This window comes from Primulina tabacum, chromosome 11, assembly GCF_025594145.1.
Source record: "Primulina tabacum isolate GXHZ01 chromosome 11, ASM2559414v2, whole genome shotgun sequence".
Lineage (NCBI taxonomy): Eukaryota > Viridiplantae > Streptophyta > Magnoliopsida > Lamiales > Gesneriaceae > Primulina > Primulina tabacum.
In genome coordinates, this window is record NC_134560.1 from 5662022 (window position 1) to 5677767 (window position 15746).

General features: G+C 35.1%; 1 protein-coding gene across 2 annotated transcripts; it reads left to right on the forward strand.

Annotated features, from left to right (window-relative positions):
- Positions 1-894: 894 nt before the first annotated feature.
- Positions 895-14335, forward strand: LOC142517685 (BAG-associated GRAM protein 1). Of its 2 annotated transcripts, none has more exons than XM_075620067.1 (18): positions 895-1359; positions 3081-3150; positions 3265-3362; positions 5372-5447; positions 6592-6720; positions 6812-6858; positions 7573-7690; positions 7841-7957; positions 8986-9015; positions 9106-9205; positions 9826-9932; positions 11179-11322; positions 11410-11514; positions 12570-12716; positions 12827-12880; positions 13089-13152; positions 13689-13750; positions 13888-14335. In XM_075620067.1, exons 3-18 carry the CDS (start codon positions 3292-3294, stop codon positions 14005-14007), a joined length of 1491 nt encoding a protein of 496 aa, XP_075476182.1. In that variant the 5' UTR covers positions 895-1359; positions 3081-3150; positions 3265-3291; the 3' UTR covers positions 14008-14335. The 2 variants fall into 2 exon arrangements, with proteins under 2 accessions (XP_075476182.1, XP_075476180.1); XM_075620065.1 differs by having other exon boundaries at positions 3100-3150.
- The last annotated feature ends 1411 nt before the right edge of the window (positions 14336-15746 follow it).

Here is a 15746-nt window from a genome sequence, read left to right on the forward strand (position 1 = left end):
ATACAAGAAACAGAACATATAGAAACAAGATCAGACATTTACCTTAGTAAATCATTCACTTTTCCACAAGATACGCAAGAGAAGCTTCCATCAAGCCCCTTATCCCTCCTACCAGTAGAGATGCCTGAATTTTCATGGCTGAGAGCACATTCGAGGTGACATGTCATACCACATGAAAGACACAATCATTTCATCAACATTTGAAACAATAAACAAAATCCAGTTGAGCACAAAGAGCAAGTCCCAATAACTCAACGCGTGACCGACGCACAAAATTCAGAGATCTAAACAGATCGAACATGAAGTTTACCTTGGGAAATGGACAGAAGGGGCTGAAAATCATAGTCGCAGTCGGACGGTGGGCAATACTGGGAAGACGAGCGGCTAACAGCAGCGATTCCTTCCTTCAAGTGCCAATACAGAGGTGGCACCCCTATGTATCAGGCCAAGCATATTGCCATTGTCGCGAGAGCTGCTTTCACAACCCCAGTTCTCACCGTCATATTTCTCCTTCTGATTCTCCTTGAATCTATGGAGATAGATTGAACATCATTAAAAGCGTGGGTAATTTAGCTGAAGGATATGATTGGCATCAGGAACTTGCAGCCAATAAGATGAAGGAAAAAAACGAAATCGGTTCGATTTTTCACAGCGTTGTGGATAAGTGTGCTTAGTTTTTGAGAAGAAGAGAGAGTTCCTGGTCGCTTAATTTTTGAGAAGAAGAGATAGTTGCACTGATTTTGTTTATTAACAATTGAAAAAAAAAAAAAAAGAGACGTGGATGCCAACTCAGCGGCGCCCACCTATCATTTTTGTATATATATATATACACACACACATACACACGTTTAAGAACCTCGACTGGTCCGCCCATTGACCCAATAGATCGACACATAGCACTTGTGTAAATTTCTACCTAATTTTCTCCTTCACCTTTTGACACTTTCCTTTTGGCTTCACATATTACATACAGATGGATGCATACGCCCGCAACCTGTCCCCGCAGATCGCACACGCTTAGCGTGGAACTGTGTGTTTGCTTTTCAGACCACGGGGTTCCTTGTTTTTCTCCCCGACTTTCATCGCGCTGACTTTCTGGCCCGTTCTGCCTGTTCGAGTTTCAGATAATTTCTTTGACGTGGGTGCGTGTTAGAAATGATGATGGCGGCTATGGAGTTTTCATGGCCGTCGATGGAGTTGTTGTTGCCCTCGTGGTGGGAGGTGCAAGTCACGTTGGTTTCAGCGGCATTCGTGGTGGCGGCTTACTGGTACTTCACTCTGGGCTGTGATGGCGGCGGCGGAGATGATAGGACTTTCATGGGTGCCGCTGGTGCTGATGTGATTCTTGATAAAGAAAAGGTTTATCCTCAATCTCTGGCCAGTTTGATTTATTTCAGTGTCTCTCATTTACGTACCAGCAATTTGTCTATCAATGTATTCGGTTACTCTTTTTTTTAGACACTTTATATTGCTTGTATTATATGGATGTCAATATAGTAATTAAGGAATGATTAGGATGTTTTTCCTCAGTGCGTTTTCTGTTAGTTCATGATTCGCTATCGTTGATCACTGGATCATGCAAGAGATCTCCACCATCTGAAGTGTTGGTGAATCATGGGTGCTTGGAAGTTGGACCTTTTTCATCTGATAATCCTTCTAATTTGAATCCGTAATCCTTTAGAGACAATGGAGCGTCATTTGTTCTTACAATGATATCAAAAGATAATGACTCGCTAATCTTGGAAAAGTTCATTTACCACCCCAGTCTAATCATAGACTTGATTCCTTTTTTCGATTATCCCAAGTATGCAGCCTTACTTCTTAAGCATATTAGAATTTTTACTTGTTTTATATATAGTCCAGTTTCTACTTTTATTAACATTTTTTCTTGTTTTTTTACCAATACACCTCTCATAACTAAGAATTGGAAAACATGCAACTATTTTTTGAATGAATTAATTAAATATACCTTAGGAAGTTTATTTGTAAACTTAGCATTTCTCAAGTCTGTGTAAAACAAACAAGTATGTATATTTGAGATGGAGAGAGTATTTTGTTAATAATTTTGTTTTTACATGAATGCTATCTTAACCACTGGATTACTTCACTTTTCTGAGAATTCAAATGTGGCTGTTCCATATGCATCATCAAGTATATTCTGGACCCTTAAAAGAGTTTTCCGTGTTTGGATTGATAGATTTTTTTGAGTGAGGTTGCAAACCATGCTGAGAATGTTGGATTGCCTAGTTTTGCATTTTGAACCTCAATTTTTTTCTGATACAAGACCTCTAATCCCTTTCTGCTTTCTGATTCTGCTTGGGATTTGTTAAGGAACTCCTCGTTTTTGTTCAGACATGCCCAAAGTGTAATCAACGATTTTATGTTATTGTCACTAAGTTGAGATACAAAAGCAGTTGCAAATATTACTGGCTTCATAATGGTTTTTTTATTTTCCACACCTCTCAAGTAATTGCTAGTGTCACTGTTCTCTATAATTTTTAGGATTATTTCTCTCTCTCAACATATAATCAGTTACCCATGAATTTGATTTTCTGGCAACATCCAGTGTAAATTAAATTCCCTTAAGATTTTACTCTATAAAGATGTTGTGAACTTGCTAGAGAGAAAGATGTGATCTCTGGAATAATTTCTGCTTTGCATGGCATACACCAACTCGAGGATACAATCAAATAATGTTTTTCTTGTTGTAGTATATCATAAATAACAATTTACTAAGATGACAGTCTTTGAAAGATAATTAATTTGAGAAGGCGAAAGATATGATGGAGTTGACAGCTAAAATTACTCTACTTATATAAGTTCAAAAATGTTTAAAATTATTATTTGTTAGAAAAGAAATGTTCGTCTGGCTGGAATTGTATTTCTGTCTGATTCACAAATGGTCCCATGAGAATTGCGTGTACTAATGCTGGCCTTCTCCACTAAGTTTTGATGCTTGGGAGTTGATATTTTCTGTCATGATTATTGCATGCAATTATAAAGTTTTTATTCTTTGTGCAATCTTGGATATTGCTTTTGTTATTTTTTCTCTGGAGTAATTTTCCTCACATGACATGCAGTCCTACGCTTCTTTTGTAGACAGGCCAGTTTAAAGGAGACCCTCAAACTAATTCTGCTTACTTAATTAAGGTACTTTAAAATCATTTCAGCAGCAGGTATCTTGAACTGGTTTTAAACTAAACAGAAAGTTTCAACAACCTGTCTACGACCTTTCTTATGTTACGATAGGAAGTTCTGTTTCAGGTGGAACTGTTAGCTGCAAAGAATCTTATGGGGGCTAATTTGAATGGCACTTCAGATCCTTATGCAATTGTAACTTGTGGTGCTGAAAAGCGGTTTAGGTGATTGCATTTGATTTGATTTCTCTAGGTTTAGTTTTTTTAAGAAATTGTCCTGCTCCATTCATTGTTGTGATGCCGTTTTTATGATGTTTGTTTTTGTTTCTGATTGTGTTGGATGCTATATAAATGAGTGGGTGAATATTTTTATTGTTTTTTGCTTATCCTCAATAAAAGAATTTGATGAGACAACATACAGAAGCCTTTTTATGTTTTTAGGAACCAAAATTATCCAGTTTCTTTCCATCATATATAGTTTTACCAAGGATGGGATCTAGGACGTCGTGAGTTATACTCCTACTAAGCTTTTAATTCTATTCAGTATCCTTAATCTTTGAAACTATTGGTGTTATAATTTCATCTATTTGCCTTTTTAACTATGTTCGTGTGATTGTAATGTTACCTTTCTTGGAAGTTCGCTTTACATCTTCCATGAGTAAGCTCATGATTATTTTAAGCTCATTATAACTTCATAAAGTGTCATTAGATTTATTGTTTCTTGCTCAGACCACACGCATAAAATTTAGTTTCTTCCCATCTTTTCTGCTCATTTTGTAGCACTGAACCACCACTCCAAAACCACGCTGCCTGTTTCAAGTTTGTTTTGACCCGACCAAGTGACCATAGTTACTAAAAGTGTGCACCTGGCTGCGCCTAGGTGACGGGCTGAGCCAGGCGCACCCATTGTAACCCAGGCGCAACACTTAAAACAAGCATGCTTAAAACGTGCGCCTCAACCTAGGCGCGAGCCATTCGAGAGGCCCTAAGAAGTTGACCGATATTTTGTAAGTAAATAAAAATTAACTCGAGTTTAACCAATTTTGAAGCCCAATTAGCAAAGTTCATGTTTTTTAATGACAAAAAAAACCCTATTATCACTCATTTATGCAAGAATTTTTATCAGAAAGTAAAGTTCATAAGTTTTTTTTTTGCAAATTTTAATTGTAATCTTACTCCTATGATGAAGATTTAGTTGAGGAGGATGATGATGAATTTGATGATTTAGATGATTGTGTAATTCTCTATGCAAACTTTTACTCTAATTTCTTCTACACATGACTCATCATTGTTTTGGAAGATGACGGTGAAGAGGAAGTAGATGGTTTAGATATTTGAAGTTTTTTCTTAATATACTATGAATTGATAACTTACTAATGAATTTTAGATGATTAATTTTTTTTTCTAGGAATTGTTTACGATACATTATCTGTTAATGAATCGTTTATTTATAATGTTTGCTATCTTTGTGAAAAATATGTGATTTACGCCTCCATCTCCAGGGTACCTAGCGCTTTAGTGTGCCTTGCTCCCTAAATGACTACGCGACCAACTAAATTTTCATGATCTGTCCTTGTTGACAAATTGAGTGCACCTTGTGAGAAGAAAGATAGACTTGCACGTTTTGAACTTATCAATGGAAGAGGGAATTGCATCTATAAGATTTGGCACGGAAACTTTTACGTCCTTCCTAAAAAAGTGATTAATTTTGGATGTCGAATGAACATGTTTTGAGTATGGATTGTACCTGAGAGCCAATATGGCTAAGCTGTTATATGGCCATTGGGGCCGTGAAAATGAGGTCTGGGAAACCAATACAAGCATCACATTGTTGGGTAAAGCAGACTACATCTCATCTGTGTCTAAAACTTGAGTACTCACTGAATGATATATATTGTAAGGACAACTTCAACACATGGATATATTTTTTGTATGCCATTTGGGCCAAGGGACCAAGAGATACTAATACCGTTGGGCGTAGATACCTCTGATAAAGATATTATGTGCATTGGAATTGTTCATTTTTTTTTTAATTTTGACAATGGTGAGATTGTGTTTTTTCAACTTCATTTCAGGCTTTGGTTTGTTTTATCACATTGTAACCTGAAGTAGAGGTCAGAGAGTGGTATAGGGATTTGATACAATTGGTTTTAATAATTTGTACTATTCTGCATTACCTTTATGGCATCTCGTGCAGGAATTTTAAATAGTTAATTATTTATTTGTTCTTGTAGTTCAATGGTACCTGGCTCTAGAAATCCCATGTGGGGAGAGGAGTTCAATTTCTCCATCGATGAGCTTCCTGTGGAGGTAGTTAACTTTACATGGAAACTTGTGGGTCAAACAGGGAAAAAAATGAAACGTTTCATTATTTGGATCCATCTGTTATTGGGCTTTAATTAATTTATTATGAATTTTAGTCGTTAAGATGTATTAATAATTTTCTGTTTTATGATTTTATTAACTAAAATTTTATTGTTTCATATTGATTTGTCTTTTTATAAAGAAATAGAGAAGGTTTTATTTATGACCAACTTTTTCCTCTCCTTGTCAAATTAACGAATGATACTAGATTTTTTTTATTTAATAAATAAAGTTTACAATAGTAGCGGATGAGTAATCCGTACGAAGAAAAGTTTCACAACTTAGAAATTACTAGCCTACTAACTTCAAGCCCAAACATATTTCCAATCCCTAATCAAGTCCGAAATAGACAAATGTTGATACTAGATTATAGTAAAATGTATTTCATATTTCTGTAATTTATTGGTTTATGGTAAAGTCAATTAATCTTCAGCGTTGTTTTACAAATTTATTCTGAAATCCACGAAAAGAAGTCCGATTACATGGATTTTAATTGCATATATTGCTCAAGAACTCCATTGCACTCGAAAAACATGATTGTACTTCCAGCAACTTTGTCCATTACTTTTTTTTTCAAATACTTAAAACCTTTTTACAGTGTCTGGAATTTTTAAGACTTCAGTGATCAGTCAGAGGAACTCAAGATTCTAATCTCATGTTCAACAAATAAATTCCATCTATATTTGCCCTGTTTGTGCTATGTCTTTCCATTATTTAACACCGTTTTGTTTTTCATTAACTACGATGTCTCTCTTGCTATATTACGGAATGTTGGTACAGGTATCGGCAATTGAAAATCAACATATGACCTAGAGAATAAATTCGTAGATTTCTAAATTTCATTCCCTAGCTTGTGTTGACCAAGAAATACTCCTGAAAGTAGTGGAACATGGTTAGACGTCAAATGACTGAAGATATCTTTTTAAGCAGTTTTGTTTGTGATTGAATTTGCTCCGATGAACATGTCCCTTTTTTCTAAGAATATGAACATGTCTTTAACATTCGAACAGTTGCTTTTATTCGTCCCTTTTTCCTTGGACTAATTCTTCTTCTTTTTTTTTCTTTTTTCTTTACCTAATTTTATTGGCAGATTAATGTGACCATTTATGATTGGGATATAATTTGGAAAAGTGCAGTTCTTGGTTCAGTGAATATTCCTGTTGAACACGAAGGTCAAACTGGGGCTGTTTGGTATACATTGGACAGCCCGTCAGGGCAGGTAACTTATCCTTTTCAAACTCTGCCAGCCAATAGATTTTGTCCTTTTTCTGGCGATTGGTTTAAAACTCATTTTGTTTTTGGCTTGTCAGGTCTGTGTTCATATTAAAACACTCAAACTCCAAATGAACTCTTCCAGGTTGCTTTTGTATAACTTATGCTCCCCCTTTGGGACTTCTCGTTAAAAGTGACCGTCTCTTTTGTTAGTAAAATATGTGTTCATTGCTTTGTAAGAATGTAAAATGTCCAACATTCTTGGGTAATGACTCTTTGGGTAAAATATATGAGATTGTATAGTTGTTCGGGCTGCTTTTCTGATGAAGTTGTTTCTGGTGACTTGGAGAAAGTTAAAAGTTCATTAATGTTTGCACTTAATATTGAGTTAGACCTGCTATTTTTTCTAGAAATGCTCAATAACATGGCATGCGCAATTTTTCTTTCTTGTTGTGAGACCTTTGTGAATTATTACATGGCTTTAAATCTACCTATTTTACTTAAACATAGAAGACATTGTCGTGTAATTTTTCTGGGATCTGGGAGTTCATCTATCTTGCTCATTTTGTTTGAAATTTTAGTAACATTCTTTAAAAATTTCTTGCTAAGCTCACATAGATGAATAAAATTTGAAGAACAGTTGTATGTTCTCAAACAGTTACGCACACACATTACAATATCTTTCCTTTTAATATACATATCTTTACTTCCTGATTATTATGTTTTGACTTGCACAAGCAGAATCAATTTTTTAATTGTTCAGATATAAAGGATAATCTGCCCATTTGGAATTCACATCTTTATTGCGACAGTAATGCCTTTCCAGTAAATTTTCTTAACTAGTTTAATGTTCTTTCAGGTTAAATGGCTACGCTGGTGCTATTAATCGAAGAAGAACTTTAGATAAACAAAGACCTACTGTTGTTCATCAGAAACCTGGGCCACTGCAAACAATATTTAATCTTCTTCCAGATGAGGCATAGTTCTCTACTTTCATCTGGGTCATTCTTAGTTCCAAACTCTCTTTAGAATGAGTTTGGTCTTGTGTTTGTCTGTTTAAACTATATCTATTATTTTGGCGACTGTTGGTAAATTCAGTTGCTGATATTAATCATTTTGTTTCTCAGGTTGTTGAACATAGCTATTCATGTGCACTTGAAAGATCATTTTTGTACCATGGTAGAATGTATGTATCAACATGGCACATCTGCTTCCATTCTAATGTTTTCTCAAAGCAAATGAAGGTCAGTTTCTTTGGAATCTTTCAAGCAGTTCTTTGTGAGGCACCTCCCCGAAACTTCAAATTTAAAAACTTCTTTAGTTCTTGTTGGTTCAAGATTTGATGCTCTACCTTTTATATATGACAAATATTTACTTGATGCAAAATAACTTGGTTTATATCGAAAAGGTAATAAGCCTCTAGAGAGTTTTATAGCAATTTGTGATTTTGGAGTCTAACATGTGACCAAGCCAAGAGATATTGGAAATAGTCTGGAGGTAAAAACCAAGTGTTTCACCTTCCATTGAGAGATAAATTTCTTTTACTAGCCGAGCCTCAAGTTCTTTTCTGTTGCAAATACAACGTAATTATTCATGAAATTTTCATGACCAATCCTCAAAAAGAAAAATATTTTCCCTTTTGTTTTTTTCGTTTTTTGGGCACGGTATTCTTTTCACCGTTTCATCAGACGAGATTCAAGTACATTTTGGCTGCGATAGCGCTCTGCGTGGTGGATACAGAAAACAAGTGTGTGCAGTCAAACACACAAGATGGAAACCTATGAGAGAGGCATATTTGGTATGCCTCCAGCATGTAATATTTTAAATGTATCTTATAGTTCAAAGAATCATGGTAATATCGAAGAAAATATATGCAAATGATAAAAAATAAAAATAAGCTACATAAGATTTAGTAGCATGGTCTATTCTGCATGCTCACTCTAGGTATTTTCTGTTTTAATACATCTGGAAACTGCTTTATATTCCTTTATTCAATAGCAGATTACATCAGTTACTTCTCAAGCAATCCATGCAAGGAATATACTTGTTTTTGTCATCTGTGTTCTGCAAATATCATCTCCACTTAAATGTTCGATATGGAATGCTTTTCACATATTTGAGCCAGTCCAATTCTTCATTATTTTCTTCATAATACTATATACAAACTATTGAATTATATGAATGGAAACTGTTGGTCAAATAATTTTCAGTCTTGGCTGTCAGTGCATTTTTGGTTTCTACCTGAAGTATGAGTCCATTTCCATATTTACAGGTAATTATACCTTTTGGAGACATTGATGAGGTACAAAAAATCACTATCATTTTCTGCATGCTCATGAGCTTTGACTGGAAGTGTGAAATGATGAAATCGTTTGTTGGTTTTCCGTCTCAGATAAAGAGGAGCCAGCATGCATTAATCAATCCTGCTGTTACAATAATTCTTCAAACTGGTGCTGGGGGACATGGTGTGCCTCCTCTAGGAAGTCCGGATGGTTGGTAACTCTTCCTTTTTGGCTTCTGCTTGTCTTCTTGAGTTAATTTTGATGTATCCCATGTTTAACCGAGACTTGCATATTGCCTGTAAACCTCATTATCAGGCGACATATCAAAAGGGAATTTTTTTTTACGTCTCTTTAGAATTTGGTGCTTCAATCTTGGAAAATAATCATACACAAGTCTAAGACGGATATATCTTCTTGGTGCTGCTTAATTTCACTTTTACTCTGTGCGTTGTGGGGGAAACTTGTTCTTTTTTTAATCTTTTTTTGATTGGTAACATAGTATGCAATGTGTAAACTTGAGGTGTAAAGAAAGAGTAGTTGAAAAGTGAAAACTAGATGCGGTTCACATCTTATCATTTCATCCTGTGGAAGGAAAACTAATATTAATGCTACTATAAGCATAAAAGTGTTTGATTTGGTCTCATTATATATGCTTATATAAAAGCGCATACTCGTGTCGAATCTTATTGCGACTTAATGCAAACTGTTACCGAAGTTAGTTTAAGTATAAAGCAGTCCGACTCTAAATTTGGTCTTGCTGAATGTGTATTTTATGCAAAATGCGAATTCATGTCTTTTTGCGTATAAGATACTAATTATGTCTCTTTCAGGTAGGGTAAGATATATGTTTGCTTCTTTCTGGAATAGAAATCACGCGCTGAGAGCTATACAACGTGCAGTGAAGAACTATCATGAAATGTTAGAAGCTGAGAAAAAGGTTTGATTCTTGGCTTTTGGATCTTCATGCTTGCACACACCCTTGGGTAGTTATTTTAGAAGTGCTACCCATTATTTTTTAATATTTCAGCAAATGAGAACTTAGCTGCCTTGCATCTTAGAGCCAAAGTTGATATTTTGCATACGGTTACCTTATTTTCCAATTAGAGGTAACTGAAGAGTAGATTTGAATATCTCGAGTCTTTTTATGTCGTTTTATGAATGGGTTTGATTTTAAATGGTTTAGCCACTGATCAGATACACATATTGTCATTCCGGGCCCGTGTAAGTGCAATTGCAATTACATAATGAGCCCCTGTAGCAAGAACTTTGTGTCCGTACCCGTATTTCTAAATTGGTTAGTCCAAGTTGTCATAAGAGTGTCTCATTATAAACTCTTTTAAACTTTTTTTTCTAACGTACGTGGGACAAGGGATACTATAATCATCTCTTTCACAACACGGCATTTCCATCGCGGATTGACCTCTTGTTCCACCAACGCCGAAAACATAGAGGTAGTTGTAGATTCAAGTGGTAGTTTCCTATGGCTGTTGCATTTTGCTCCGCAGGTTCAAGATGTTGCTCTCACTAACGTAACTTTTTATACAATTATTTCCCGGTGTTATTGTTGATCGACTTCGATACTATTATGTCATGCTCCTGACTCAGGCACGTCCAACTACTTCGTATTCATTCTCGCTTTATGAAAATGATTAACCGGTGCTGCTACATGAGTGAATTGTTTCTGATTATAAACCATTTTGAACTTCTTTTTCTAACCCATGTGGGACAAGGTTACTACACATACTTTTCTCCGCTTTAAACTTCAATACTTTTAAAAAGCAGTAGGATTAGATCATGGCTTTTTTATCGTTTTGATTGAATAATATATTTATGTTGGCTGGGTATGAATCCATAATGAATTCTCCACACATTTTTCTTGAGAACTGCGATTTTGAAGTGGTACTTTGATAATAAGGCGGCACACTTTATGAATGAGAATTGGAAGCATAGATTCTTTTATTTGTCATGCTCCATTGGTGAGTAGTGACACTGAAAGAAACTTGACAATTAATGAAATTACCGTGATCATGGGGTGGTTGCTACTCAGCCATATTTGAAGAATATTAGTATCAGTCCAATTGCTATTAAAATTAGAATTTTTTTTGTGTCCTCATATTACAGATCTCTCTCACATGCTTGTATTGCATAGTAGCTCCTTCACATATTTATGTGTATGTATACAGGAAAAGGAACAATCAGCATTGCGTGCTCATAGCAGTTCTATCAGAGGCAGCAGAAGGCATTCTAAAGTCTCTGAGGAAAGCATGGCCAAGACCGAAAAGTTTCAACCATTCATCAAAGAGGAATGTCTTTCTGGAATATTCAATGTCTGTATACCTATCCTTTTATATTTTGATATTAAGTTCAAGCAACGTATTTATATGTATTGCTTTGATAAGTGTATTGTTTTCCAGGAAGTTTTTCCCTGCACAGCTGAGCAATTTTTCAAGTTTCTGCTAGATGATGGTTCGACTTTCATACATGAATACCGATCTGTCCGAAAGGATTCTAATCTTGTTGTAAGTAACAAATATTTGTTAAAAGTTATTCATCTACTTCATATCAGATAATTGATTCTTCTGGTCAAAATGAGTTTAAATCTAATTCATATTTACGAAGGTTTCAATGTTAATTCAATTGTTCTAGCTTCAGTTTTTACTGATATGGACATCTAAATACTTATAATCAAGGGCACAAGGATTTTGTGGCGCCCAGTTCGGAGGTTACTGGCTTATCCCTCGTTTGGTGTCACATTTTCTACAACTATTTTGTACAAGGATTTTGGTCTTTTTCGGAAGTACTTCAAGCCGTACACAGATTCACTATTACAAATAATTAATTTATTGCTTAGATAAAACAAAATAAATGTTACTTGTACAAAACGATGTCATGTCTAGTCTAAAATATAAAAATAGGAAAATATAATTTCATCATCTTGCAGCCTACATGCTTATTCCTTCCGTGTCCCGATTCTTGAGTTCTTGATTTTGGAAATTACAATAAATAAATAAAACATATATTTAGATCTTTCAAGGGACTAGTGAGGGTTAGAATACTGACTAATATATATTATTAATAACAACATTTTGGTGTGTATAGTAAATCAGGGTAGGTAAATGTTTTATGAACATGGTTGCGCTTGAAGAGAGCCTCACACGCTTGCAAGCAGTGATATCCCAATTAGGGCCATGATTCACTGGCGCATAAAATATTTTTCTACATTATTATCACTCAACTGTGGACCATATCCTCGTGAAAATATTGAAAAAAATTCTGTAAGTCTTCCAATGCATATATTTAAAATACATGCTCAGGAAATGTCCGTGGGTGCTACACAGGTTCTTATGACCAAGACATATTGAATTAGGTTCCAGTAATTATGTTTCCTTAATAGATAGTTATGCTAGACATCCCATGAAATCTATCTCGAATGTCAAATGATCTGCGGTGTCATTCTTCAGGTGGTGATATAAACTGTGTTCGAAGAAAATGAGCTCCAAAAATACGATTTACTGATTTTGATTTGGATTTTATGGTGTTAATCATCTCAAGTTTCTTGTTATGCTAACTTCAGATGGGTCAGTGGCATGCTGCCGATGAATATGATGGTCAAGTCAGAGAAATTACATTCAGAACCTTGTGTAATAGCCCGATGTGCCCTCCAGATACAGCAATGACCGAGTGGCAGCATGCTGTCTTGTCAGCAGATAAGAAAACTCTGGTAGAACTTAACTTTTCTACCTTTTCAATCATGCAACTATCTCATGAGTTTTATCTTGTCTTGTGGAATTAATACGTTAATATATATGCGTGAATTTGTTTACTACATAGGTGTTTGAGACTGTACAACAGGCCCATGATGTTCCATTTGGATCATATTTTGAGGTATGCTAATATACTATTAAGCATCAGTTTCCTATTCTCATTCTTCTGATCTTAATAATTTTTTTAGAGTATACATAATAATTTACATATTGGATGGTTAATGGTATAAGGATTGGCTGATGTAATCCACTGTCAATTATCTGAAGTTTGTCTCCCTTGTCTATTCTATGTTCTCTTCTTTATTACCAAGATGCCTTGTGTGAACCAGGTCCACTGTAGATGGTCGTTAGAGACAAACTCCGAGTCTTCATGCACCTTGGATATTAAAGTTGGTGAGTTTTGCAGTTTCTTAGTCCTCTGCTTGGTGGTTTGTTTGAGCTTGATAGTGTGTGTTTCGCATCATGTTCTTTCTTATGCAGTCTCTTTCTCTTTGCTCACCTTGTCTCCTTGAAAATGAAATGCATCTGGACACTCCATTTTATTATTTATTGGCTGAAATTTGTGGAGCATATTTGTTATCTGAAAGTCCTCGGGACACAGCAATTAAAGGTTTAATTGAGATAAAACACATTTTTTTCAATCCTTCTTGTGGCCATCTTTTGATTCAATATCTCGCTCTCTTTTTGTTTTTATTTTTAAAAAAAGTTATTTTGTTGATATTTTTGTCATTTCATTTTTAATTTCTTTAGAGCTAGTATAAGAGTTTTTGAGGATATTATGTCATCTTCATCAGAATCTGTGAATACAAATCTTCAAGAATTTTATAGTGCTTGGTTGCTAATGATGAGCAGTTAAAACCTTTTAAATTTAGACGAACATTTTAAATTTGAATGAGAGTGATGCATTCAGTGTTTTACCATCCTCACAGGTGCACATTTCAAAAAATGGTGTATAATGCAATCCAAGATAAAAGCAGGTGCTATTAATGAGGTATATGTTTTGACATGTAATTTATCGATAGTCATGTTCTACCATTCTTCTCTTTTTTCTTTTGAAAATTTTACTGTTGGTGAACAAAACCCAGAATGAAGGATGACATAGTCTAAACATAATCATTTACATTGCAGTATAAGAAAGAGGTGGATGTAATGCTAGAAGTAGCTCGTTCATACATGAAGTTGAAGACCTCTGTCCCTGAGATAGAAAATATTTCCTCGTCTTCTGCTGTCAGCCAAGAAACCATTTGAATGTTTACAAAATCACATACACAATCCTTTACACACATGGGATACAAGTCGCGTGTACTTTTCCTTCCGGCGTTGTTCATCGTGTTGGGATTTCATCCATCAGCAGGAACTGAGTGTAATTTACACAACCATTTGTATTCCCATTCAGACGTGTTTACACCCTATCTCTTCGACCGAGTATAAGCGGTGCAAACCTCTGAGCCTTGTATTTGAAATTTTAGTTCTAGTACTTGGCACACATATTTGTCTTGTTACTGTAATTTGAGTTCGTTGTATACCAGTTGAACTCCGGTTAAGTTTTTGTTGTATGCAACTGTTATGTATTTTTACACCCTTTTGGCAAAATAATATATCAAAATTATTGAAAGAAAGTCAAATCTTAAATGCTTGTAGATGCCGTTGGAAAAGCCTTTTATTTATATGTTTATTATATACATTTATCCTAAGATAGATATACTCGGGGTTCGCTTGGTCCGTAGGATGTGATAATTGAATGATTAATAATTTGATTGATAAATGCTTGATATGATAAGATATTTAATTTGAAAGATATATAATATCATGTGTGGTGTGAAATTAATAAGATGGATAAAATCATGATAAATGTAGTAATGACTAAAATACATTTTATCTTAATATTTAATTTATTTCTCATTATCGTTTTTTCCTCCCCAGACCTACATCCTGTTTTCCACGTCAATTGTAGACCATATCCCTTTTGTTCGTCCCTAAGATTGAAAGATCAGGTGAGATCCGTGAAAGATCTGAAGCGAAGAGCCAACAAAAACCTTGAACATGTTGTTTAAATTAAAAAAAAAAATTTACAGGTGAGATCATATATTAATTCTACAAACTGTAATAGCCATGCTTGGTGAACGGTACTGTTTAAGATTTCTTATGTTTATGGATTATTTGGTTAAGTTTAAGTATAGTTTTGATGTTAAGAGTTGTGATTTATGGTTTATAGTATTGTTGGTTATACTTGTTTTGCGGTTTTATTGTAGCGTCGTTGTGGTTTAATTCTTGGTAATTTGTATGTTGAGCTTATTGGTATGAGGCCAATGGAAATTGTTAGATAAGATATAGAGTTGCAACTTTCATGTTGAGACTGTTGCCGAATTATGAGGAGAAGCGACGTTGCGATTCGATTTTTGTTGCATAGAGTTCATTGTTGGCTACAGAGGAGAGTGCACCCGCACTGGAAAAGGCACCGCACCCGCGGTATAAAAGTTAGTGCACCCGCAGTCGACTGATTCGGATTTTTGGATGTTGTCCAGTACACGCAGCGCACCCGCGGTGATGAAGCTAGCGCACCTGCGGTCGATGAACAGTATAAGCGTGTTTTGAGATTTTAAGTGATTAAATAGAAGAGTTGGCTCATTATTTCCTAATTTCTTCTTCTACTTCTCGGTTTTCAGCTCAAGGGGAAAGCTAGGGTTCTTAGTTCCTTCTTTGATTTCTTTGATTCAAACTTCTAGTTGGGTTATTGAAGTGAGAACAAGGTTCTTTTGGGTTCAAGGAGCTAAAGTAAGCTTTTGGTTTAGTTATTCTTTGGATTTTGGTGTTGGGGAGAAATCATGTGTTTGTTGATTGTGTTGGTTTTATGGATGTTTTGGTATGGGTTTATGATTATTGAGTTGTTGATGGTGCTATACATGGTTTATTGTTGTAGGTTTTGTACCAAGAGTTTTGAATCAAGTGTTCCAAGTATAGTAAGTGGAATTCATTCCTTGTGCTCA

Bases quoted from the DNA above. Each gene is read 5' to 3' on its own strand.
- LOC142517685 (XM_075620065.1), top strand. From the start codon at position 1,156: ATGATGATGGCGGCTATGGAGTTTTCATGGCCGTCGATGGAGTTGTTG. The intron at 5,448-6,591 runs GTAGTTAACTTT...TTTTATTGGCAG, and splicing joins TCGATGAGCTTCCTGTGGAG to ATTAATGTGACCATTTATGA. The intron at 9,933-11,178 runs GTTTGATTCTTG...GTATGTATACAG, and splicing joins TGTTAGAAGCTGAGAAAAAG to GAAAAGGAACAATCAGCATT.